The sequence below is a fragment of the Python bivittatus genome, unplaced genomic scaffold (assembly GCF_059951505.1).
Source record: "Python bivittatus isolate LINGU-HERP-01145 unplaced genomic scaffold, Pbiv_v1 ctg000400_np1212, whole genome shotgun sequence".
In the NCBI taxonomy this organism is placed as follows: Eukaryota; Metazoa; Chordata; class Lepidosauria; order Squamata; family Pythonidae; genus Python; species Python bivittatus.
This window is the reverse complement of record NW_028277073.1, coordinates 3,970,542-3,995,847: the sequence shown is the minus strand read 5'-3', so window position 1 is coordinate 3,995,847 and position 25,306 is coordinate 3,970,542. Positions and strand designations below refer to the sequence as shown.

General features: G+C 39.4%; 2 protein-coding genes and 2 long non-coding RNA genes across 4 annotated transcripts in view; 2 read left to right on the top strand and 2 right to left on the bottom strand.

Moving 5' to 3' along the window:
- The first annotated feature begins 12 nt into the window (after window positions 1-12).
- Window positions 13-16,020, top strand: LOC148215174 (uncharacterized). The gene is made up of 2 exons (XR_015796714.1): window positions 13-364; window positions 15,441-16,020. It is a non-coding gene; the product is annotated as an uncharacterized LOC148215174 (long non-coding RNA).
- Window positions 2,445-20,269, bottom strand: DDX21 (DExD-box helicase 21). The gene is made up of 15 exons (XM_088144322.1): window positions 19,813-20,269; window positions 15,837-16,097; window positions 12,911-12,986; window positions 11,594-11,772; window positions 11,226-11,343; window positions 10,515-10,700; window positions 9,280-9,425; window positions 8,887-9,036; window positions 7,631-7,792; window positions 6,813-6,932; window positions 6,573-6,646; window positions 6,138-6,297; window positions 3,913-4,047; window positions 3,462-3,506; window positions 2,445-2,706 (listed from the first exon to the last, which is right to left on the bottom strand). Exons 1-15 carry the CDS (start codon window positions 20,209-20,211, stop codon window positions 2,515-2,517), a joined length of 2,403 nt encoding a protein of 800 aa, XP_088000448.1. The 5' UTR covers window positions 20,212-20,269; the 3' UTR covers window positions 2,445-2,514.
- A 55-nt stretch (window positions 20,270-20,324) lies between these two features.
- LOC112540071 (uncharacterized) lies at window positions 20,325-25,180 on the top strand. The gene is made up of 2 exons (XR_003084133.2): window positions 20,325-20,559; window positions 23,089-25,180. It is a non-coding gene; the product is annotated as an uncharacterized LOC112540071 (long non-coding RNA).
- The window catches only part of STOX1 (storkhead box 1), a 28,749-nt gene continuing 26,803 nt past the window's right edge, over window positions 23,361-25,306 (bottom strand). Inside the window, exon 4 of the mRNA XM_088144325.1 lies at window positions 23,361-23,856. Coding sequence (XP_088000451.1) covers window positions 23,697-23,856 — 160 coding nt within the window. The 3' untranslated portion in view covers window positions 23,361-23,696. The remainder of the gene's footprint in view (window positions 23,857-25,306) is intronic.

Here is a 25,306-nt window from a genome sequence, read left to right as displayed (position 1 = left end):
GCAGAAACGCGCATTCGCTCCACCGCGGTGTTCCCTCATTCAAAATGGAGGCTTGGCAGCGGCGTGGCGGTGGGAAGAGTGGGCCGTTGCTTGTGGCAACGGTCGCTGGGCAACCTAGGAATCTGTGAAAGCCGTTGCTAAGCCACCTACGTTCAGGGGTCGCATCTAGAAGGCTACCAAGCTCCTTCCAGTCACGGCTTCCAGGGATATGGTCGCGCATGTAGTTTTCCTGACACCAATACGGAAAAGGGTTTTGCCATTGCTTCGACTTTTTCGACTTCCCCACTAACGTGTAGCCCTAGGATTTCTTTGTGGTCTTCCATCCGGGTATCAATCTGCTCCAACTCTAGCTTTTTCAAATCAGGTAAGGTGCTTCCATTTACACAGATCGGGTTATTTTAAAAATCACTTCTACCCCTTCCTGAAGAACCCTGGGAACTGTAATTCTACAGAGAAAGCAGGCAGACACAGACTCTCCCCATTTGAGTTTTCATGATTTTAAAATTAAATTCACGATTGAATTTAATTGTCCAACTTTTTCCTCACTCAGAATCATGTTAGCTTTCCCAGAAGTGTGTTGCTTTTTTAATGTCAGTATATTACATGCATTCCTCAGCCATTTTGAATATTTAGCATATTTAAAAGGGTTGGTAACTGGATTTTTGCACCCCACATATTGTATGTATCTTCGTGTGCTTTTGGTTTTCTAATGCATCACTAGTTTATTATTATAATTTCAGCTTCATCTCTGTAGGTTACTCAAAACTTTGCTTATGGGTAAACTTCTAAAGAGAGCTTGTGGGTGCTTTGGGTGACTGGGACAATGCACAGATACTGTCCACCTCCTTGCACAAGCCTGCTTTCCCAAGCTTGCCTAGGTGATAGTGGGCTACCCTAGGCCTCTACCTTGATTATATTCATGTCTATATCGGGGTTGCCGAAATAGGGGTGGCTTAGCATTCCATGTATGTCATGATGACCACAGACCTATTCCAATTGTAATGTATCCAGGACACGTGCTGGAAATGTTTTTTTTTTAAAGCTTTGTAAAACAATCTGAGGGGTAGAGAAACATAAAGACACAAACATTTATGATTTATAGGGATTGACCTTAAAACCCTACTACTTTAAACTGTAAGTAGTCAACTCCAGGCTTGCAAGATCTAGTTCATTTTTATACTAAACCTCAATGGCTCAGTAACTAAAAGGAATTGCGCCCACAGATGTGAGCAGAAATAAAGTTCACAGCCACTTATCCCCAATCCATTACCTGGGCAGTTACCCCTAGACTTTCTTCATTTCAGCAGTACTATTATGGGCAAGAAAGGACTCATTCTATTACTGTCTTTACACTATAGGCAATATTAAAAATTATACTTTTTTAAGCAAATCACCCAGGAATCTACTTTTGCTCAGCATTTTACGTAGAGGGAATTCTAATTATTTGAAATTAGACCAGCACTTCCTGTCTGTTTTTTTAATGGGGAACAGTATCATCAAAAGCTTTTGAGGGGTATCACATAAGCCAGGGATTGGGATCTCTGAGCAACATGCTACACACAATGAACCAGAAAAAGATATGCAGGATTCCCAAATAAAATACAAATTCTATTTAATTTTTTAAATAACACCTCAAAAAAGCCTAACATAATAGCCAATATTTACTTATACAAATAAAGGAATGTATTATAGAAAAAGTAAAAATAGTGGTGCTATAGTTTCTTTAATGAACAATGTAAGCTAACCTCAACTTCTGCAATTAATGATTTCGATTTAAAATGTCTTTCAATTTAAGTTTAATACTGGGTGTCTCCCTCCTCCATGTTAGGGCATATACAAAAAAAAAGGTTGATCGCACTCTTCCAGATATGTGGCTTTTTGACAACCTGGTCAGCTTCATGGGGTAAAAATGTCTTTGGAATTATATTTAAATTGCCTTTTGTCCTACTTCTGCCACATATGTCCTTGGAGTTAAAGGTACCTGCCAGGCTCATAGCTCTGATTTAATTAAATAATAGTATTTTTAAAAAGGAAGCCAACTGATTGAGCAAAGCTCAAATTCTAAGAATACCTCTGTATATGAAATGGTCCTCAAAAGCTTTCTTAGAAAGTAAGAATGATGGATGACTATAGATCATTGTTTTGTTTGAAATTCTCACTTGTCTGGAAAAAGGTAAACAGGAATATTACAGATCATCAGAGGGTGGGGGGAGGGAAGAGAAGCCACAGGGAGCATCTTCAATATATTCTCAAAATTTCTACTGAGCCTACCAGCCTCCAAAGGCTAGAGGTTGACTCATCCCCAAGATGCTGGGGGGACTACAACTAATTGTGATAGTACAGTAGTCCTTATCCTTAAATAATCTTTTCAACCTGAATTTTTACAGCCAAAACTGAATGAGACACATCCAGGCTAGTAAGTAAAACATAAATTATCAGGCTAATAAAGTGTAAATTAATTTTACTTCTGATAAAACAAGAGATTCAGTCCCATTTAGATATATTAACAAATTATCAAAAAGCTTGGTTAAAGCTTCGTTTTTGGCCCCTGTTTCTGAATCGGTCATGCCTGTTGAAACCACCACTTCGTCTTCCATTCCTGAATTCTGAGCCTGAATTTCGGCCTCCCTCACGTGGTGAATCTTCAAGCTCAGGCAATTCAGTTGCTACAGAAAGCTGCCAGCGTCTTGTATCTTGCCATGTTTCCTAATTTAAAAAAAAAAAACCTTTTCATTATTCTATAGGAAGAGCAGAACTAACAAACATGCATGTTGACCAACATTTGCTACTCAACACAAAAAAATGCTTAAGCTTCGCAGAAGAAGAGATACACATGAATTATAATTAACTGCTTCTTGTACCTGAGTTCAAGAGTAGTTTACAGGTCATGCCATCTTTTAGAACAATGTTTTCAAAGCATTTCAACACTTGGTATTTAACATAACACTGAAAAAGCAGGCTCACAGTAAATGAAGGTTGCTTTCAAAAGTTGGAAGCACCCTTATAAAACAATAATAGGAAAAGACAACTTGTTTAACCTTGAATCAGAAACAATCCATTCTTTAAAAAATAATGTACAATCACCAGCAACACAGGGCAGGAGAAGTGTGAGATCCTGGCCTAATGACAAAATGGTCCTGGCCTAATGACTGCAACCAGAACTACCAAAACTGCCATCACTAAGTGGTGTGGTCACGTGATGTTTCACCTAACGACCACATTGCTTAGTGATGGAAATTCCAGTCCCAATCAGGGTCATTACGCAAGGACTACCTGTACATACTTAAGTTTACTCTGGCATTCCATGAAGCCTCTTGCAATAGGTGCAATGTGAAACAAGCATACAAGCAAATATATTTAAGATCATCAGGGTATGAATGACAGCTGAAGGGCAATTATCCAATGGCATGAGCTACTCAAGAGAGATTCACAGAACAAACCGCTATGTACTAAAATCTTACCTTTATTTTATTTAGTTCAGCTACTGGAATATCAAAACATACGCCCTAAACACAGGAAAGAGGCAGAGAAAGTGTGTCATTGAAGAAATTCAAAACTCTCTGGAGAACAGGATACATGCATTACTATACAAGTTTCAAACAATAGGTTAGTCGAGCACTACCTGTATTTATTCAATAGTCCTATTTATAATGGTTGAAACACAGGAATGATGAACTGGAACTCATTCATAAATTATAACCATTCAAATCCTGGTTTTCTCCATTTAAGTCCAAAGCTGTCTTTTGGATAACATTATCTAGCTATAAAAATCCTCCCCAATACCTTACCAATACTATGTGTCGGACTTCTGCTTTGCTCATTACCAGATTAGGCATGAAAGAAAGCAATTACTAGAAGAAAATTCTCAGGTAACACCTATAACCTGTATAGGACAGAAAAAAAGTTTCTTACCATTTTTCCTTTGAGAAAACACATTCTGGATATTTTGTTGTCAATGTCCTCACCCAGTTGTTCTTTCAGACCCCGCCAAGCATAACCAGTGGCATGCATCTGTACTGAGCACTGAAGTATCATGGTCACATAACCCTGTGTTTTAAAAAAATGGTTATATACATTTATAATAAACAGTATGATTATTAGTATACACAGACAAATTACTGAAGCTATTATTAAATGATTTTGAGAGATCTGCTAAACCATTGTTCAGTCGATACCTGCGAAATCTTTTTTCCTTCAACACAACTTGGTTGAGTTCACCCATCATGCTAAACAACATTCAAGGGGAGGAAAAACTAAAAATTAATAGCAGGCCAGACATTATAATAACCAGCCAGAAAGGCACCACGTGTGGACATGACCAAAAGAAATGTACTAATGTACCTTTGAATTTACTTTATCAACAGCATAATGATAATAGCCAACTATTTTTAATTTACATTAGTTTTACTTCATGAAACACATTTAACATTTCTTGAGACCTGAAGCTATTGATTTGTAATATAGGAAACTCGAATTCTTAATTCCAAATTTCTTATATAATATTCATATTTAATTTTATAATCTCCCCAAATCCCTTTGAAATACATTCAAAATCAACTATGATTGCATGGGCAAAGAATTTTGGACACTCAATAGATTTGGAAAAATGGGAGAATTTATGGGAGAAAAACTATACTTTGACAATGTCCACAGCATACAAAGAGAATCTTTATAAAATGTTCTATAGATGGCATTTTCCCCCTTCAAGATTAGCAAAGATATTTAAGAATAAATCTACTAAATGTTGGAAGTGTCATCAAGAATTAGGATCCTATTACCATATGTGGTGGACTTGCTCAGAAGCTAAAAAATATTGGATGAAAATACGTGAATGGCTAGAAAGAATGACACTTCAAATACATAGAAATGAAGCGAGAGATATTCCTATTAGGAATGATACCAGAAAATTATAGTAAAGAAGATATATATTTAATCATCCATGTTTTGACTGCAGCTAGAATTGCATTTGCTCAGAATTGGAAAGGGGAAAAGATACTGAATGATGAAAATATAATAAGGAAGATATTAGAAATGAATAGGTTGACACTGGAGATTAGAGATAAGGAAGATACTGAATATTATAAAATATGGCAGGTATTTTATGCCTGGCTAGAGAGTAAATATGAAAAAGAGTAACAGAAAAAGTTAAGGAGTTTAATTAGATAATATGTGATGTTTTACTTTTATTGATGATACATATGTATTTGGATATATTGGCAATATGATAATATGATTATGCACATTTGTATTTGTAACCCGTTTTGACTCGCTGCTCGATGTTTGATAAGATTGTTTTTTAAGAATAAAAAATTTATTAAAAAAAAAAAAGAAATACATTCAAAATCACAGGGGTTTCAGAGGCAGGGAATGCCACTGGACCAAACAAGGAACATACAAAGTTTTAACTGAATATATTGCCATTCAAACTGTTTTTGGCACATTCCTTTGTAATTTTTAAAAAGTTTTTCAAGTATCAATAATTAACTGATTAACTATCCTGTTTTCCACCCATGTTTTGAAAAGAAAGATTTTTTCCTGACTTTTTAAAAATAAGAATAATTTCAGTCAATTTTGCTTGAGAGCTAAGCTTAAATTTGAATTTTTTACCCAGTAATGCCCAAATGGGTCTAAGTGCCTTCAGTGTAGGAAATATTAAATAATTCCAGGAATATTTCTTTAACTTTGGAGACACAATGCTTTTTACTACTTTACACCAATTTACCAGCTACAGCTGTACTTGGATAGATTAGAATAATCCATGCCCTGGTAGCATCTTGCCTATTGCCATCAAGGTCATCTTCTTTACTCTCTACAGTTTCCCAACCATGTACTAAGTAAGCCCCTATACCCAGGCAAGGCTAGCCAGCCAAATCCTGAATGGTATTGGTATTGATCTATATGTTAATGAGCACCAGGGGGAAGGGGGAAAAATCACTGTCACAGGAGCAACTGTTTATGATTTCTTAATTGTAATTAAAAACTATACCTGTACAGGCCTTTTTGAAAACATACTAATATGCAAATATATAATGCATAAATTTTAAAAAAATATTCCTTAGGTCATTATACATGCCACATTAGGAAAATCAGGATGTGCTTAAATAACCACTAAACTCTGTGAGCCCTTTATTTATTACCGCATCAGAGTTGAGTAAAGAACGCTGTTCAATGGACGTAGCTCCTGAAATATGAGCCAGGGCTGCAGCCAGAGCTTCCACGGCCCCCTTTTCTTCTATCAGCCGTTCAGCAGATTGTCTGAAGTAGTCAACGGCAGATGGAGGTACAGAATCCAAAGATCTGAATAAAAACTTTGAAGAATTAGTATTTACACAACCACTGAAACGAAGAATGAATTATTTGTATGCTTATGAAATGTTCAAACAGAAACTAATGCATAATGGTAGTGGCATCTGCCGTATCTCACTGCTTTAGTAAGCAGTGGTGGTGCAAGCTCCGCCTCTTTGGGTGTGCATATAACACAACACACATAAAAAATGAGTGGTGCTTCTGTCATAAAGCTGCTTATGTCACTTCAGATACTAATTTTTACTTTATATTTAGAATTAACATACCTGATTGCATCTTTACTGGAGGCTTTAATTATGTCTGTTGCTGTAGGAACACCTACACGTTTAAATGTAATGCCCTAAAAGTAGAAAGCACACTGTTTCACTGACAAAGGTTGGTCAGATAACTAGTCCTAACATTTTAGTCAAAATTGTAAAAAGCACTTTAAAAAACTATATGGCTTTTTAAAAATCACAGCACACACAGATGTCACAAATTCCATTAAGAAATCTAGAAATAATTACCGCTTTTTGTTCTACTTGTTTCAGCTGATAATCCTCCTTGCGTTGATAGAAACAGATACAAACCCCAGTTCGTCCAGCTCGGCCTGTGCGTCCAGAGCGGTGAATGTAAGACTCTACATCCTTTACAAAGAATATTCATAAGATATAGTTACACATGTTACAGAGAAGCCAACATTTCATTTACTATTTATTAACTATAATGAATGGTACACTCTTTAAAATAGTGTTTTTAACAACAGCAGAAAAACGAGGTGAAGATATCTGTGTACGCTATGAATTGCCTCAACAGGAAATTATTTATGCCACCACTGTATGTCATATATGGTGAAAATTCAACTTTTTAACAATGTTAGAATCGGTTCAAAAGAAAGATCTGTTTAGAAACCTCTTGAACAGCAAGATGATATTTGAGTAAACTTACACCATTACAAGTAGAATTCATGAAGAATTACTAAGTATTCATGGATATGCATACAGTAATATTGATTTAATAACAATAATGAAAACCTTGTAAAATATCTGGAATTTGCTCCACCCCCATTCCCCAACATGCTGATAGACAGGATAGCAAATTTTAGCAGCATTGTAAGAGACAGAATAAATGTTCTGCCTTTGAAGAAATAAAAATAATTTTCCAGCTTTCTCACTTCAACTGTACTGTGTTTTCCAGCAGAAAAGAAAAAGCAACTCACATAAGGATCTTAAGTCCTCTTTGCAGCAAGCTTTAAAAATGTTTTCTGGTCACTGTAAGTAAGCTACATTAAGCAGTATGTTTCTGTACACATAACTTTTCCCTCTGCCCAAAACTAGTATTGTACCTTTGGTGGTGAACTCTGTATTACTAGATCTACTTCTGGAATATCTAAACCACGAGCAGCTACGTTAGTTGCAACCAGAACTTCAAACGATCCATTACGAAAGCCTTTCAATGTGACCTCTCTCTGCTTTTGTGGAATATCGCCATGTAAAGACTGTGCATCCTACATACATAAAACAAGAAAGAAATCAGAGGGAGAACCACCCACATTAATAGGAGTGATTTCCCCCAATTCAATTTAAATGTCAAATTCTCCACTTGATAGTCTGTATAAGAGGTACAAAGTATTTTAACACTAAACTGCTTCAAGACAGAAACGCTGCAGGTAACATCGCAACCCCACATTTTGAACTAGAAAAGTCTCCCCAGAAGTCTCCGTATATTCCGTCAGCTAATCTCCATGATGTTATTCATTCCAGAGCTAAGTTTCCTTTTCTCTTGTTCTGGTCTCCTTTTGAAGGATACCTGCTTATGCCTTACCTACTCCATCCCTCCTCTATTACTGCTAACAGTGACAGACCACAGCCAATCTGCACCCAATTCCTGGCTGTCAAGTCCGCCTCTTTCTTGATCCCCACCATTATCTCCCAAATTTCATGTGCAAACAATTTTACTCCAAATGTCTATGGCTGGCACCCCAGAATACCATACAACAGCTGGACATCCACTCAATGAGATTCCCCCCCCCTTGCAAAACATGTAAGTCATTTTGGAAATCGGTAAGTGCCAATATGGTCAGAAACATTATCAAAGAACAACTGGTGTATATTAAAAGAAAGGGGAAATAAATACAATATGGACATCTGCCACAAATCTCATTTTACTTGAACCATATACATAAGATTTTGTATCCAAATATATAATGTCACAAACTGAACAAAAGCTATTTATAAATGCAAATTGGGATTGGTATTAAAACTATTCTTTGGAAAAAAGGCAACATTTCAAGGGAGAGAAATCAAGCACAGAAAAGATCAACTCTCACTGAACAGCAGAAAGTAAAGAATGTCAGATAAGCAAGGTAAATTGTGTTCAGAAACTCTGAGAGATCAAGAGGCATTGCAGTCATGGATCATAAGTAATCTTATAATAAAAGCTTAAAAAAGAAAAAGAGAAGATCAACCAGTTTGTGAATTTGAAAGCATTTTGAAACAAATCGCTTTCAAGAATATCCCACACATGAGTAAGTTGTTAATCACTCTCTGGTGACCTAGTGATCAACTTAAATTTCTTTTTCATATTTTTGTGTCACCGTACCTGTTTTATTGAGGCATTAAGAGCCAGTTCAGTTGCTTCTTTTTTTGTCTCACAAAATATTATGGTTCGTCCATGACTTCCACTGTAGACTTGAATAACATCTCCAATCACTGCAGCTCTTTGGGACCAATGACATTCAATGGCCAAGTGCTGTCAATGCAAAGCCATGTCAATTAGCAATTAAAGAACAGAAAAGGGTGGGGGCGACAGACATAAAAAAGGTGAAATTTCAATTGCACAGTTATGCCTGCCATCTTGACTTTTTTGACCACACCCCGCAGACACCCTTGGGAAAGGGTGTAATGAGTACATGTTCATGACTGGGGTCAAGATGTGGTTACCAGAAGCACCAATAGCACCATAATCTTGTGCTATTATAAAAAGTTAATTTACCTCTACGGTCGTGGCAGTTTTTTTAGTCTTCTTTCCAATAAGATCAATTTGCTCATATTTGGATTTCATGTATTTCTTTGCTACCTTGTAAACCCACTGAGGGCAAGTTGCAGAAAACAAGAGTGTCTGCGGATTATCTTCAGAGTCTTAAACAAAGAAATAATACATGTCTTACAAACTTAAAACAATCAAATATTTCCATAATAAAAGAGCAAGCAAGAACATGTTATATCATAATATCTGGAAATATACAACATCTTTTGAATCTGATTACCCTGCTTTGAGTTTGCAGCATCCTATTTGAAGATCAAAACAGATTTCAGGTTTGAAACATTCCCCAAATGAGCAAAATAGCATTCAATGATTTGAATTCATAACGTTTTGTACATCTCTAATAATAGCTATGTAAAATACAATCAGCAAAAGAACACATGTCAGAACAAAGGGGAAACTGATTATTATTTGGGTGCTGTAATTACTGCCAAACAGTTCCAAAGTGGGCCAGCAAGAAAATAAATAATGGAAGCAATTATGATTGAAAATAATTCCTGAAATGCTTTTAGAATACAAGTGGTCCTCACTTAATGACCACTCATTCAGTGACTGTTTAAACTTGTAATGGCCCTGAACAAGTGGTACTTATGACCTGTCCTTGAAGTTCCAGCTGTCACAGCATCCCACAGTCATGTGGTCACCATTTGTGACCTTCTTTGTTGGCTTCCTACAAGCAAAGTCAATGGGGAAGCTGGTAGAAAGGTTGCAAATAGCAACGTGGCAGCCTCACTTAACGATGGTGCAGGATTTGCTTAATGACAGCAACCAGAAAGTGCCGGAACTGCTGTCACTAAGCAACATGGCAACGTGATGTCGCACTTTACGACCGTGTCCCTTAGTGATGGAAATTTTGGTCCCAGTTGCTGTCATTAACTGAAGACCACCTGTATCCCATGTAGTAGCTTTTCAGGATCTCACTATTCTTCACTAGCAGTTTACAAAGCCAGGTATTTTGATACAGGTTTTTAAATATATTCCATTTCTTTATATTCAGGCCCTATTACACATTACAACTGGTCCCAAATTAAATTTAACATATGATTCTTTAACAAAGAATCAGTGACTGAATGGACCAACTGGTTTTCTTAGACAAGTACTTTATCCCTTACATATTCTCTGAGCATTAAGACCCAGATACAGAAGATCCCAGAACAGAACAGATACACAGACAACATACTTACCTTTCTTATAAGAATTCACTAAGATTTCTTCTACTTGTTCAGCAAATCCCATGTCCAACATCTGATCAACTTCATCCAGGACAACATGCTTCAGTTTAGAAATGTCCAATTTGTTATTTTGAAGGTGATCTTTTATTCGACCAGGAGTCCCAACCAGGATGTCAATGCCATTTCTAATTAGATCCACTGGAAGGAATTTTAACATTTTATATATTAAACTTAACTCTTAAGGATTATTATAAAGCCAATATTCTGAAATCTGTCAGCATTACTTAGTATGAATTTGGGCTATTATCCGTCTCCAAACAAGTTCCCACAGTTTTCATCTATTGTTTTATTTAATATATATTCTAAACAATTTGTTTCAGAAATGCAAGAATCTAAAGCTACAGTGAGCATTTACTTTAAATTAAGCACCAGTGATCACATTAAAACATTCTTTCAAGTATGAATGAGATTAAATTGATTTTTTTCACTATTTGATATATATCTCTCCGGCTATTTCAAATAGCACATTAAAATAACCCATGTTACAATTTCATCACGTTTCTCTGAGTTCAACAAATGAACATGATGCATTACAACAATAGCTTTTTAAAAGCATTATGGACCAATATAATGTACATTTTAAAAAACAAAGACAGCTTAAAAGAAGGTATTTTTAAATTGAAATGTTGCACCATCAAAAAATATCCAATTGTACTTTCTTACACTGTCCATTATATGCTGTTCCTCCATAAAAACAAGCCACAGTAAGTTTCTTTGTAATATCTTTGAAGTCTCTGGCAACTTGCATTGCCAATTCTCTGGTTGGAGCAAGAACTAATACCTAATTTCAAACAAACAATTATTAGTAGAATCTTGTACAACTACAGACAGCACTTAGAGCAAGCTGAATCACCCCACATTCCATCAAACATAACAAAGATGTCAGGCAAATAAGTTTGCAGCCCACATGATGAGAGCAGCATTACTCCGTACCATTCATGTATAATTATATGAGTGATTAATGTATTTGTTACAGCTCCAAAGACTCATTTTTATCCCTCACTCAAGTTTATAACTTGTGACTTCATTACCTTTGGTGCACGGCCTCTTTTTCTTTCCTGTGGATCTCTATCAAGTTTTTCAATTAATGGAATTGCAAATGAGAATGTTTTCCCTGTTCCTGTTCGAGCTTGGGCTACTACATCTTTGCCTTCAAATATAGGATTGAAAGTCTTCACTTGTACCGGAAACAAGTAGGTAACACCACGAGCTGTGGAAGAATACCATTAGGTTTTCTCTAGAAAGATATATGCTTATCACAACCACTCCTCAATTTGTCTATAACAAAACCAAAACTTACAAAAAGAAAATATACTGTAGAGGTGTTTTCATTAAATGCTTTATAGATTGCTATGCTGAGTCACATGGGGTACATCCAAGTCCAGCATTCAACCTAAAAGTAACAGGTCTATGAACTGAATCCTCCTAGAACAGTGTGTTTCAAACTCAGCAACTTCTAAGATATGTGGGCTTCAACTCCCAGAATCCCCCAGCCAACATGAAGTTGAAGTCCACACATCTTAAAGTTGCTGAGATTGAGAAAGGCTGTCCTAGAAATTTTCCTAGGCAACTAATTCCATAGATCATGGCATATTTTCTTTCTTTTGTCCTGAGGCTACAACCAATTGCATTATATGACCCTGAATTCTAGAATTATCAGAAATTTGTGGAAACAACCCCCCTGCAGAAATATGTAAGGTATCAATTGTAAAAGGATTTGGTACTACTCAGGTGTTTGCACCAAGAAATTCTAACTGTCTTAACATTTTTAACCAAGCTATATATAGTTTGCCTACCTGTACACAAAATGTTGAGTGTGTCACAGAACTTATTATCCCCCAACTTTATCTTTGAGCTTTTCTAAAGGACACGAAATGTATTCATGAATTCTGAAGGATTTAGCAAGAACCATAGCAACATCAGAATAAAGCCTTCTTCTATGCTATGAGTGCCTAACCTCTGTATCCAAACAATACAGGAAAGATGTTCCCATCCCTTGAATATATGAATTGCTCTTCTGTGCCTCTTCTAGGGTATCTTTTTTTATAGCTATACATAAATGTACAGTAAACAAAAGTTGGCTTTACAGATTTACGTAAGAGCATTATAAATGGCTCTTCCATTTCCTAGTTAGCATTTCTTTTCATTGTTGTACACTGAATTTTCAATTAGCTTTTGATGAAATTTCTGAAATCTTTTGCAGACAGTATCAATGTATTTATGAATATCTCAGTTATACTGAATCTCAGCTGCTAACATTAAATCCTCTCATGTAGAGATCATCAGGCTACCAGATTCAGAAAAGAAGTGAAAAGTTATTTCAGACTAAAAACATTCAAGGGATATACCTTTCAGAAGATCAAGGGTCGCTTTAGAGATATCAAAATTGGCAAAAGCACCTTCCTTTTGTTCTGCTGTTAATTCCTGTTTTAAATGAAAATAAAAAGCAGTTACAAAAAGTATTAGATTTTAATTCCAAAAAATATTTAAAGAACTGAAAGAAAAAAGCTTCTACTCTATACCCACAGTTTCAAAGATTCCCAGAGAAAAAAAATTAAATGCAATTATTCTTATACGCTGTTTCTTTGTAACTTTCTTACAAAGTAGTAATAAAAATAAATAAGTAACATAGTCTCACTAAGAATACTAAATACAAAATGCGCTGAAGATAAACAGCTCATCAGAGGTACATACAAAGAGTAGGAAATCACAATCAAAATTAATACGCTGTGCTTTTATAAAATATAGAGGAGAAATACTAACAACTGTATTCTGATGTTACTTTGTATGGTAGCAGGCACCATATGGAATATGACAAAGGAACACTGGGGATTTAAAAGGTTGTTCTCAGTTATTAATACACAGAAATCTATTATTTTATAACTCTGGAACTTGATTACTGCTATGTTTAATGAACACATGAACCTGCCTTTTAAGTTGCATCACTGGTCCACTGAGCTCAGTATGGAAGACTGGCAGATCCTTAATGACATTTAATATAATAACATATATCTCAATTGTCAGTATCAGTTTGCCTTTTGGGGACATGTCTTATATAATGGCAATAAGATGAGTTCTGAGAGCCAATGATAGCAAAGAGTCAAGAGGGCATGTAGTCGGCCACACTCCTGTTTTCAAACATTTATAATTAGGGTATAATTAATATGCATAATTTACATACATTTATTTGTTTAATTCTACATACTACTGTTAATCATATAAAAGTATACCAGCAAAAAGAAACAAAACAAAGTTGTAATAAATCTAACCTCCCCTTTTTGGGGAAGGTGGTGGAGAAGGTGGTTGCGCAGCAGCTTCAGAGGACCCTGGATGAAGCGGATTATTTGGATCCCTTTCAATCAGGACTCAGGCCTAGGTATGGGATGGAAACAGTATTGGTCGTACTTCTGGATGATCTCTGTCAGGAGTGGGACGGGGGTTGTGCATCCATCTTTACTTTGCTTGACTTATCAGTGGCCTTTGATACTATTGACCATGGTATCCTTCTGGCCGGCTCCGGGGATTGGGGGTGGGTATTGTGCTGGTTCTCCTCCTTTCTCTGGAGTTGATACCAGCCGGTGGTGATTGGGGGGGGGGGGTCCTGCCCGTGGCCTCTACTTTGTGGGGTGCCGCAGAGTTCAGTGCTCTCTCCATTCCTATTCAACATCTACATGAAGCTGCTGGGTGAACTCATCCATCGGCATGGGGTAAGGTACCTTCAGTATCCTGATGATACCCAATAATACCCAATTATACATCTCTGCCCCTGGCAAATTAAGTGATGCTGTTGGTGTCCTATCCCGGTGCCTAAAGGCTGTGGGGATCTGGATGGGGAATAACAGGCTTTAACTGAACCCTGGTAAGACTGAGTGGCTCTGGGTTTTGGGGCCTTATCATTCCGGGACTATACCATCTTTGGTCTGAATGGGGTTGTACTGTCCCAGACAGACCTGGTGCACAACTTGGGGGTCCTCCTAGACTCACACGAAGAGCAGGTGGCAGTTGTAGCTAGAAGAGCCTTTGTACACCTTTGCACAAGTTGTGTGTCAGTTGCGCCCATTCCTGGGTTGGGAGGCTCTGCTCACGGTCACTCATGCCCTGGTCACCTCCTGGGTGGACTACTGTAATACACTCTACATGAGGCTGCCCCTGAAGAGTCCAGAAGCTTCAGCTGGTGCAAAATGCAGCAGCACAGGAAGTTATATGTGCCCCTAGTACAGCACACATTATACCTCTGCTCTGCAAGATGCACTGGCTGCCAGTTTGCTTCCAGATCCAATTCAAAGTGCTGATTTTGACCTTTAAAGCCTTTCATGGCATGGAGCTACGTTATTTGAAGGACCACCTCTTCCCAATTACTTCCACCCAGCCCACCATCTGCTAAGGAACTACCTTTGGCAGGACCCAGGAGACAGGCATTTTCTGCCGTGGCACCCGCCCTGTGGAACATCATCCACTCCGAGGTGAGACTGGCCCCTTCCTTGATGTCCTTCTGGAAGTCCCTTAAAACTTGGTTATGTCAATAGACTTGGGGGTCTCATGGAAATGGGGATTTAATGAGGTGGCTCAATCTATGCTCTCCCTACCCTTTTTAGTTTTTTAAAATAATAATCATATTTATGTTTTAATTTTAGAGTATTTTTGTAATTATTGTTTTTTATGGTTTTATTGTATGCTGCCCAGAATCATGTTTCTGTGAGATGGATGGCATATAAATATGATTGATTGATTAAAAAAATAAATGTTCTGTTGCAGTACAGGTTGTCCTCATTTAGCGACAACAACTGGGACTGGCAACTTGGTCATTAAGTGAAGCAGTCACTAAATGAAACCACAACACTGCTTGCAATCTTACTTCAGCTTTCCTTTGCTTTACAGACCTGCGAAAGTCGTAAATCTGAGGATTGGTCGTGAAGTTACTTTTTCATCGTCATAACTGCAAACAGTCACTAAACAAGGACTACCTGTATATTATTAGAACATCATAAGAAAGTGGCTGTATGTCTCAATGTTCACATACTATATTTCAATTCAGAAAATGAGGTATACAACTTGATTCTATGCTTGTTTATTCAAACTCCCAGTCTACAAGATCATGTTTTTACAATCTCAAAAATATTTGATATTTGAATTGAAATGCACATAAGAATTACACTAATGAGCCATCAGGATTACACTTTGCCCTGACTTATGGGTTAAATTTCTGACCTTCCCTCTTTAGAGTATTAACATTCCATATAAAAGGTATTAAGTACAGAGAATAAATCATCTTACCGGATCTTGATCACTTTCACATTCTGTTTGTGAGTCTACGCATGAATTATTCTCCTTTTTTGAGTGGTTTACCCCATTACTCATACGGGATGTTGTATTGCATTCTGCAACTGTATCTTCATTTTTATCAGCCATTTCTTTCTTTTTTTTCATTTTCTTTGGTTTTGGTGGCTCCAACTCCAAATCCAATAACTCAGTCTCTGCTAATAAGGATATATGCTTTTTCAGTTTCTGCTTTTCAGATTTATCTTTTTTATCCTTCTGCAAAGCAAATATATTGAGGAAAAATATTGATTATTACACACACTTTCCTCCAGCCTCCACAAACCATTTTCCTATTATTTATTACTATACAACATTAGAAATACAATTCTATACAGTAGAAACTGACCAGAACAGAAATTGTTCCTGAGATAGATTACTACATTATTGGGGGGTGAGGGGTGCACAAAATGGAAAATGTGTTTTGTTTTGGACCTGAAACAAACACACTATGAACTGGATTACAACCTAGCCAAACCAAAAAGTGGTTGTTCTGGGTTTTGGCTGAGACAAAACCCAGAGAGATCTTAACACATGTGCAGGGCACAGCTGGCACACCTCACCCTTCTTCCTTCTTATGGCCTATGTGCTGACTTTCCCAGTCACTTCCTTCCTTTATGCCTCCTTAGCTGCCACCTCATCCAGCAAACCTGAATCCAAGCATGGCACGTCCAACTGGCCTGCCTGCGACTCTTGCCTTGATCTTCTCAGCACCTTCTTTTCCTTTACCACTTAACCACCACGGTTGAATTCAAGCATGGAATATGTAACGCACCCTCTCACCTCTCTCCCATCTTTCCCCTCATCTCTACTGCCCCCAATGGCCACTGCCCTGTTCCCACAATCCCTATCCTGACACGCATCTGCTTGGGACACAGGTGCTTTGAATCCATGCCCAGACCAACTGGTATCTGGTCTGTGCCCAGGTCACCCAGAACTGCCTGCTCAATGCATTAAATGGGAGTGCTCCATCCAATGAATATACTATTACCCAAGACATGAAACACTGGATTTAAGAAATCTGTAACCCATCAATTTTTTAAAAGGCTATTTTTCTACTAATTAAAAAAAATGACACATTTCCTTTTGGCATAGATTTCATAATACAGTATTTTAAAAGAACAGACAGTTTTAATACATAATTAGATATAATTATTAAATGAATATGCGATATATTTAGGTGATATATATCAATTTAGTACAGGTAGTCCTGGGGTTAAGAACTCCCGGGTTACAGATGACCCATAGTTAAGAATGGAGCTTACAGTAGCAAAATTTGAGTTAAATACACGATTCAAGTTAAAAACACAATGGTTTCAGTTCATTACACAATACTACTTATACAGTATTATACAATAATACTGTTCCGGCTTACATACAAATTCGACTTAAGGACAGACCTTAAGAACGGAATTCGTTCTTAAACCAGGGACTACCTGTATGTTAATTTTAGGGGTTTCGTTTTTATTTTCCTTGTATTTGTTTTGGAATTATAACTTAATAACTAATTAATTAGTTGGATATACCTATCTTATGGTATTTATTTAATTTAGAAATATATAAGGCTGCCCAACTCAACAACAATTCTGGGCAGCATATACAGGTAGTCCTTGGAACTGGACGACGATTGGTACTGGAATTTCTGTCGCTAAGCGACGGCAGGATTAGCGACGGCAATCCCTGCAGTCCCGATTGTCACTGTTAACTGCATCCCATGGTCATTAGGCGAGGTAACTTCCTGCTGGCTTCTCACAAGCAAAGTCAGTGGGGAAGTCAGCAGAAAATTGCAAGTCCCAGGCCGGCAGGTAGGTAAGTGGCTGCTGCCAGGTGGGGGAGGGAGTGAGGAGGTACACAGAGGGGAGGGTGTGCTAGAGGCATCACGTGGATCAGGGAGGGTGTGGGGGGGGTGCAGGGGTGCACAAGGGGTGCTGCGTGGGTTGGGGAAAGTGCAGGTAGGTGTAGAGCGGTGCACAAGAGGTGCTGCGTGGCTTGGGGAGGGTGTGCGAGAGGCACCACATGGCTTGGGAGGGTGCATGGGAGTGCACGAGAGGTGCTGTGTAGGTAGGGGAGGGTGCAGCATGGATCAGGGAGGGTGTGTGGGGGTGCACAGCGGCAAGTGGCAGCGCAGCAGGGCTGTGGAGGATGCATAGGGGAGACTTTTCCTGGTGACTCGTGACCTTCCCTGCCAGCTTCCCCACTGACTTTCTAGGGAAGCCAACCGGGAAGGTTGCAAATGGTAATCATGTGATCGCAGGGTGCTTGGCAACTGGTCCTAAGTGCAAACAGGTTGCCAAGCTCCCAGATCATGATCAGTTGACCACATGGTTGCTGGGACAGCTGTAACTCCGAGGACCAGTCATAACCACTCTTTGTTCAGCACCATTGGAATTTCAGTCACTGAACAAATGGTCTTAAGTCAAGGACTACCTGTAGTAAAAACAATCAGAAACAACACAATTAATTTTTTTTAAAAACCCATACACCATAAGAGATTAAAAGGAAAAAGTGTTTTAAATTAAAAAACCTTATTTTAATTTGCTTCTGTACATTGTTTTCTCTATTTCTTTTTAAAAACTGCAATACAATTATTAAAAATATATGGAATAGAGAGTGATTTTTTTCAAATTATTCTTTTGTTTGTTGCCTAAATCATAACAATAATCAATGTTTCAGTAATATGTTACTGTGTTATGAGTAACCAAGTCTGAAAATAAAATAATTAAAGTATATTCCCAAACATGCATATTAAATTAAGGCTTGAAACAAGAAATTATCCTAATGCTATATATTTAAATTAGGCAATAATACTTCCTTCTCCCTAACTGATCTTCCTTTTCACCTACCCAAACCTAGTGGCTTCCTGATATGTTTTGACTCCAACTCCTGTCATCTACAGGCAGCATGGCTAAAATATGGAGCTTCTAAGAGCTGAAATCCAACTCTCAAGACAAGAGAAAAAAATTACAGACAGGAAAAAAAATTAGCCAGAGACATAAAGTTTCTGGAAATGTTGAAACTGTTCTTTTCTTCCAGAAAAAAAGTAGAAATATATAGAAATGGAAATATATGTAATATCCATTTTTATATGACCTTTTACTAGCTCTTCTTGCTATCATAAGAATTAAACTAAGGTATTATGAATACCTTAGTTCATACAAAAAATCATATTTGGTGCATTTATTACCATGCATACTGTTCAATTTTTTCTTTGTTTTCCATGCTGAAGTTAAACTATGAAATTCTAAGAATCCCTGGATCTCTTAATTCTATCAATCTGACAAGTTGGCAAGAGTAAAGACCGGTGAAATGGTTAGGAGCCATGCACTCTGAGCCTTCCACTCCTCCACGTGTTCTTATTTTTAGAACAAGGACGGAGGGAAAAAAAGAACAAACCAAAGGATTCATCAAAGCTGAGCCTTCAGACGTTTCTGCTTCTATCATTACTATCCCCAGTTTCTTCAACGACGGAGACTTCGACGTTTAACCGTGGAGGACTTAAAACAGAAGCTTGCAGGGATTCAAACAAGCTTCTCCCGTCTCCGCACAGACGGCAAACAAAACCTTGCCGTTAGAAGTGATCAGAAAACATTTGAGGGAAAGAACGAAGAGCAAGACACGAGCCCCTCGTCTTGGTGCACCCGCCGTTCTGGAAAAAAAATCCATTTTTTTCCGGGAAAAAAGCCTCGGGCGGGGGATGAAGAAAGCAAGCCCCTTTCTCCCGATCCCCGCAACGAGAAAGGGCCCGGGACCCGTCGTCAAGGCACCCGCCGGCCGGCCTCATCCCGCCGCTTCCGGAGCCAGGCCCGGCCGACGCGCGGCGAGCAGGCCGCTCGGCTCCCCGCGCAGCCGCGTCCTTTCCTCGCCCGCTGCCCCGCCTTCGGCCCCTCCTTTCCGGGCCGCCGCCACGAGGCTGGCCCGCCGGCCTGGCGCCTACCTTGCTCTTCTTGGGGCCGCCGTGGTGCGAGGCGGCCTCGGGCTCCATGGGGGTCTCGGGCTCCAGGTCGTCCTCGCTGTGGGACTCGAAGCGCGGCGCTGCGGGCATTTCCTGGGACTCTTCCCCGCGGAGGCAGTGACAGAAGCGGCTGCTCGGGGCCGACGCCGGCGTGAAAGGAACGAGCTCCGCCCCGCCGCCGCTGCGGAGGCAGAGGGGCGGCGCGTGGCGGCGGCGGAGGAGGGGCGGCGGCGGGGCGAGGGAAGCGCGCGGCAGTCCGAGGGGAGACGGCGGGCGGGACGTGGCCAGCAGCCCGCAGAGCTGCCCCAGCGCCTGCCAAGAGCCTCGCCGGCGCAGGGGCTGCAGGCGCGGCGTCACCCCGTGGAGCAGCCAGCCGCCCATGCCTCCGCTCGCACCTCTCCTCTCCTCTCCTCTCCGCCCCGCCCAGGCGAAAGGCGCGCCGGGAGGCCGCCGCGGCCCTCCCCGTCCCTGCCGCCGGGGTTCAGCCGGGGCTGCCTTGAGGCGGGGAGCCCTCCCTGCCAGGTAGGAGGCGGAGGGTTTGCAGAATCGCTGCCAAGCTTGGCACGGTGCGAGGGAGGCTGGGAACCGTCTTACCCGAGGCTGGAGACCTTTTATCGGATGATTTTATTTGCGGGGGGGAGCATCTCAACGCTTGCGACGGTTTTCTAGCACTTCCACTGGCCTGTTGAAACGATTCACACAGCCGGGAGTCCTAAGTTCCATGGGAAGGTAGGTAGGTTTACGTTTTCATAATCGTATCGTTTGTGTGTATGTATGTCTGCGTATCTCTCTCTCTCTCCATGGATGTGCGTGTGTGTGGGTAGGGAGAGAGAGAGACATATCTCCATGCAATTGAAGCTCTGCCCAGTGTTTGTGTGCAGGTGTGGCGGGGCTCAGGGTTCCCCCCCAATCTCTTCGTAGGTGGTCGATTTCAGCCCTGAGATCTACACTGCTAAGATGCCCCCCTGCTGCTCTGTTAAATGTGAATAGAAATGCCCTGTTTCCCCTTCCACTCTCTTTCCCACAGCATTTTCTCCTCAAAACCTCTTCCCTCCAAACCACTGTTCTTGTGGCAAGGATGGGAAAAGTGCGGGCACGTGTGCACACACACGCACACATCAGCTCTCTCAACTCCTGCTCCTCTGTTTATTCAGGAAGGTTGGCGCAAGCCAGGTGCTCTGTGCTCCTTCCTCTGCTATCCCTTATCCTGTTTTGTTGGCAGCTCAGGGGCTATGTTTCTCTGCTCCGGTGGACTTGGGACTTGAAGGAGCTGTTCAGAGCCTAACCCTTAGCTGGGGGTTGAAACTGGCCAGGAAGAAGCCGGGTGCCCCAGTGAAAGCCAGTGTTGGTGTATGAGGGTGAGGCCATCATGTGAGTCTGTGGAACCCACATTTCATAAGGGCAGTTTTTCCAAATCTGAGCTATAAAAAGAAAGAATAGGCTGCATCAGGGAGGTGTCTGGGCTCTCTGGCAGCCACCGTGGGGGGCAGCCCCACAACAGACTGGCCAGGCCAACTGGAGCCCAACTGATGGCTGATCTCTGAAGATGGCTCCTTCATGTGCCCCAGAAGGTCCCTCCAGAAGGTCTTCTGCTGAGATAGCAAGTTAAATACTGGTTTCATGGTGGAATACATTAGACTGGCTTCTGCCCACCTTTTTAGTGGGCTGCTGGCAAGACAACCCAAAGACCAAGTTGTGAGAGGACAACTGTGAGAAATGGTTAGTGGGGCATGTCTGCACTGCAGCAAATGAAATGTGTGGATGAGCCCTGATGTCTGAACCAAGCCACTGTGGCTGTTTTCACACCATAGGCTGAACCACAAGCTACAGGTAGTCCTTGTTTAGTGACTGCCTTTGACAGTGACTGTTCACAGTTACAACAGTGATGTAAAAGTAACTTTGCGACCAATCTTTGCATTTATGACCTTGGCAGGCTGTAAAGCAAAGGAAAGCTGAAGTAAGATCATAAGCATGGTTGCGGTTTCACTTAGTGAACACTTTGCTTAATGACCGAGGACTACCTGTAAAAGTAAATTTTCTATTCAACCCCATCTCCTCACAGATCCATGTGAGTTTAGCCAATCTCTATACAAGCTTCTTGTGCCAAATCAGGCAGTGTGGTTAATTTCTGGTTCAATACATTGTATGAGCCCACAAAATTGGGTTGAGAAAATCATGGGTGATTAACCATGGGTAAATATGGCTGGTAAAACATGGCTTGTTCAACCATACCTAGTTTAAAACAAGGCCTGAAATAGTCACTCTTACAAAGAGCAGCTGTGGAAGAGAATGTAGATTCAGAAAAAGGGTGTTTTCCTCCTCTCTAGGTCTCCTGGGATTGAAGTGTGTGTGCATGTGTGTTTTTTATACAAGATATCACAAACAGTGTTAAATTGTACCATGCAGTCCTAGCTAGCGCCTAAATAGAGCCAGCTCCACAATTTCAAAATTGGGCCGCATAACAAGAGAAAAATACAAGGGACAAGCCACTGTCTTAGGCAAGTAACAGATTCTTATCTTTCTCTTGTATTATCACAATAAATATTTTTAAAAAGATGTTGTTTGTGAGCTAACATTGATCCACTAAATCTAAAACATTTTTATTCAGAATACTTTTTGAAAAGACATATTGGCCCTTGGAAAATTCTGAATATGTGGATATTTGAGGTTTGTTTTACTTAATTCCTTAAATATGTATCTTAATATGTTTGCCTCCTTTCTATAAGCAGTGAAGACTGTAAATGGATTTATTTAAAACAAATCTTGTCCTAAAAAGTTCAGTTCTTAGCACTCAGCTTTAACAAAGGTTCATTTAAATGCTTCTTAACTGATACATACATACATAAATTGAACTTCACCTTAAGTTACAGACGAGCGTTCTTGCAATTGTTATAAACAAAATGGTGTTTTATATTACCCACAAACTAAATAATATTTTAATTTGTACATATCTAAAGCAAAAATCCCACTTTTTTTGCATCTACTCATACTTTTCCCATGAAATCATATTTTTATTTCAGGAATATTCTTAGCCCTGAACTTGCAGTATTTTATCACCGGAAAGTGTGATTCATCCACCAAACAACATATTCTGCTGAAATGTCTGGAATGTGATCTGAATGAAAGCATATATTTTTGTTGGTCATGCAATAATAATAACAACCACCACTGCTAAATAAGTATACCTTTATTTTAAAAGAAACATATTTGACATAAACTAATGTGATAGCCACACGTTTTTTTTCCTTCTTTCTCTAGGAATATTGCAAGAGATAACTGTATGTCTCTGAAGAAGATTAGCAGGGTATCCATGATACACCAAAAGGAAAAACTGGACATATTCTAGGTGTATCTAAAATCCAGAATATGATTTGAAATTCCTAGGGTACATAAAGTGTACTTTCACTAATCCTACTTGCAAAAGGTTTGGTTAAATAAATGATTTAATCCTAACCAGCAAACAGTATACAATATTCTCTCTCCAAAGTTGTTTTTAGCTCTCAAAAACATGGTGTGTTCCCCCGTGCCCCACTTTTGGGCTTGAATGAACATCCAAATGTGTAAATAAACAAGGAAAACAGTAGAAAAAAGGCTGTTTTAAAAAAAATCCGCATAGTCAAACCACTTCATTACTGGGCCAAGAAAGCATCCCTGAAATTACTAAGATTTGAGCTTATTGTTATCACAAATACAGCATTAAAAAAAACAGTAAAAATGTTTATTACAAAGTATTCATACATTTTATGGAAGAAATACCCAACATCTTACCTATATTACCACATGTGTTAATTTAAGACATTTACAGCAAATATATTAATAGATTTACAAATAGATTCACAAAACTTGTTTAAAAAAAGGAGGAAAAATTAAACATTCATCACTGGTGTCAACTGAAGCAAGGAGTTTGGGGTAAGAGTCTTTCTGCTCTGTAAAGTCTTCTCTATACCTTCTAAGTTCTTGAGAAAGCTTCTTCTTTTCTTCAGTCCATCCAAGATGGCAGAATTAGCAGATACCATACTTTGTGTTCTGGAAAGAATGGTATTTTTGAAACAAAAGATTCACAAAAAAACCATTTATCCATAGTTAATTATTGATAACTTAAATTTTCTTAGTACCTTCAGATAACTACAAAGCTATTAGAAGAAATATTGGCAGAATAGAATAGAATAGAATAGAATAGAATAGAATAGAATAGAATAGAATAGAATAGAATAGAATAGAATAGAATAGAATAGAATAGTTCATTCAAAAATTCTTTTAAAAGTATTTCATTTTAAAGTTTCTTTATATAGTTTTATAGGTCATTTACCTTCCAGAAATGTTCAAATATGTAAATGTTATGTTTTCCATGTTTACATGCTGTTCTATAAAGTTACCCGATACTTGGAAAACATACTTTTTGAAGTATGGGGGAACATAACCCAGTAGACCAGTGTTTCTCAACCTTGGCAGTTTTCAGATGTGTGGACTTCAACTCCCAGAATGCTGGGAGTTGAAGTCCACATATCTGAAAGCTGCCAAGGCTGAGAAACATGGCAGTAGACTGTTGCACTTTAACCAGTTCATATCCATCCTGCCTGATCCAGTTAGCTTTCTGAACGTGAAATAACTGAAGCTTATCCAGAGCTTATCTCTTTGTTTGCTACTGTGAAAAGTTCATGACAAGCCAATTGCAGCCAACACCAGGGTAAATTGCCTCACTCTGCCTGTTTTCCACTTTAAGACTTTGCATAAAATGTACTCCCACCATCTACAACTAGCCTGGTTAAATGGCCATCCAGTCTAGTGATGAGAGCTACAGTACATATTGACTGATTTATTACTTCCATTTATATGCTGCTTAGTTAGGATAACAAAACATAACAAAAACCAGTAACAACAGTAGACATTCCTGTTGGTTAGCATAACAAGGAAGAAGTCATGAAAACAACAGACACACATTGCCAGGGGAAGGTCTGCCATCCTATCAATTGCAGAGTTTCCAGAACAGCCAGGTCCTGGGGGGCTTTACTCAACGACAACAGGCATGGTGGTGACCTAACTTTGGGTACAGCGCTGTTCCAAAGGAGAGGGACAATCACAGAAAAGGCATGCCTTGTGATCCCTGACAATGACAATTCATCAAGATGGGACTTGAAGCATACCTGTGATGGAATGGAATTATGAAGGCCAGGCTCAGGGAGATAAACATTTTCTTAGCTTGCCGGAGGAGCATGGGAGCAACAAGAGGATGAGACTGGCACCTCCCTGAGGAATTCACACTGTTGTGGCTGGCTGGCTTGGGAGCTGGGGTTTCAGTCTGGAAAGATTCTTGCTAGAGGTTGTAGCTAATAAACATAGCTGAACTGAATCTGCATTGTCTCTTGGAGTTCCTTGGGCTAGGCCTGACAATACCCTTCCTACCAGATCTTATTGGACAGGTAGAAACCACTGGGAAAATATGGCCCCACAAGTGTCCAGGTGTCAAGGCATGTAG

Bases quoted from the DNA above. Each gene is read 5' to 3' on its own strand.
- DDX21 (XM_088144322.1), bottom strand. From the start codon at position 20,211: ATGGGCGGCTGGCTGCTCCACGGGGTGACGCCGCGCCTGCAGCCCCTG. The intron at 11,773-12,910 runs GTATATCCCTTG...ATTCTTCCACAG, and splicing joins GACCCTTGATCTTCTGAAAG to CTCGTGGTGTTACCTACTTG. The intron at 3,507-3,912 runs GTAAGAAACTTT...TCCTGTGTTTAG, and splicing joins GTTTTCTCAAAGGAAAAATG to GGCGTATGTTTTGATATTCC.